Source organism: Salvelinus sp. IW2-2015, unplaced genomic scaffold, assembly GCF_002910315.2.
Source record: "Salvelinus sp. IW2-2015 unplaced genomic scaffold, ASM291031v2 Un_scaffold2001, whole genome shotgun sequence".
Classification (NCBI taxonomy): domain Eukaryota; kingdom Metazoa; phylum Chordata; class Actinopteri; order Salmoniformes; family Salmonidae; genus Salvelinus; species Salvelinus sp. IW2-2015.
In genome coordinates, this window is record NW_019943351.1 from 142,221 (window position 1) to 143,838 (window position 1,618).

Consider the following 1,618-nt stretch of genomic DNA (forward strand, 5'->3'; position numbering starts at 1 on the left):
AGAGGGAGGGAGGGAGGGAAGAGAGGGGGCAGGGAGAGAGGGGAGGTAGAGAGGGAGAGGACTGAGAGAGGGAGAAAGCGGAAAGCAGAAAGATAAATAAAGTGAGGCGAAGAGGAGAGAGAGGGAGAGTGGAAATGACATATTGGAGAGTAGAGCTCGGCAGGTTTTCACTGACAACACAAGCATGTCAACAGTGACCTCCATAACCAGCCATCAGTCAAAGACACATCCAAAGAAAACAGAGCTGCCAGCATACAGAGTCAAAGCAAAGATCCAGTATCATCACAGTCCCTCACACACAGTCTAAAACCACATCTATAATCACAGTGTAAAATGGCTGTAATGTAAAACACTGGGCCTACTGTACCTCTCATTGTCCACACTCCTGAATCCAGGCAGGATGTGTCTGAAGCTGGAATTACGGTCCAGTTTGGGCTGGCTCTTAGTACGCTTTATAGAACCCTTCAGCCTCCGACTCAGAAAGCCCTGGAGAGAGTGAGAGAGGGAGAGAGAGAGGGGGGGAGAGAGAGAGAGGGAAGGAGAGCGAGAAAGAGGGGTGAGAGAGAGGGAGCGAGAGAGAGAGAGAAACAGAGAGAGAGGATGTGGTGGTTTAAATCAAATTTCAAATCAAATTTTATTTGTCATATACACATGGTTAGCAGATGTTAATGCGAGTGTAGCGAAATGCTTGGTGAGAGGGAGAGAAAGAGGGGGCAGAGAGGGAGCGAGAGAGAGCAAAGAAAGTGGAGAGAGAGAGAGAGAAAGATGGGGAGAGAGGGAGCGAGAGAGAGCAAAGAAAGTGGAGAGAGAGAGAGATGGTAGGCTTCGAGGGGACTCCTATGGTAGGTACACCTATAGCTCATCTCTTGGCAGTAGCACTGTAGACTACTTTATCACTGACCTCAACCCAGAGTCTCTCAGAGCGTTCACAGTCAGCCCACTGACACCCCTATCAGACCACAGCAAAATCACAGTCTACTTGAACAGAGCAATACTCAATCATGAGGCATCAAAGCCAAAGGAAATGAGTAACATTAAGAAATGCTATAGATGGAAGGAATGCAGTTTGGAAACCTACCAAAAAACAATTAGGCAACAGCAAATTCAAATTATCCAAGATGGCGTGGCAGTGTAGACTTGTTTCTTTAGTCCTCTCGTGTACGTTCGTATTTTTTCGTATTTCTTGTATATATTTTAACATTTTTTTTTTCTATCTCTTTTCGATTTTTAATTCGATTATACCTTCCGGTAACCTACCTCACCCAATGTGATACGGAATCGCTATTATTTTTTTAACTCTGGAACACTTTCAAGAACCCCCAGTAGCTAACCAGCTAATCAGCTACAAGCTAATTTAGCTTTTTTTTGCCGCTGCTAGCAGCTTTTACCTTCTGCACAGACACCAGCCCTGTTATTAGCCTGGATATTACTCACCAATTTACCAGCATCGGACTGTCTCTCGACAACAACGCCGGATTCCTGCCGTAATCCCTGAGCCACTACTTCTGATCCTCACAGCTAGCTTGCAGCTAGCGCAGCTAGCGCCACTGCCACGAAGCTAGCACCAGTTAGCAAACACAATTCTACAATTCACAACCTCTCTTTCGCCATCGCCATC

The 1,618-nt window shown here is 46.1% G+C and overlaps 1 protein-coding gene across 1 annotated transcript in view; it reads right to left on the minus strand.

Annotated features, from left to right (window-relative positions):
* Positions 1-486, minus strand: part of LOC112072686 (disabled homolog 2-interacting protein-like) — a gene marked incomplete at its 5' end in the record, with an annotated part of 141,582 nt that extends 141,096 nt beyond the window's left edge. Inside the window, one exon of the mRNA XM_024140072.2 lies at positions 368-486. Coding sequence (XP_023995840.2) covers positions 368-486 — 119 coding nt within the window. The remainder of the gene's footprint in view (positions 1-367) is intronic.
* Between the last annotated feature and the right edge of the window lie 1,132 nt (positions 487-1,618).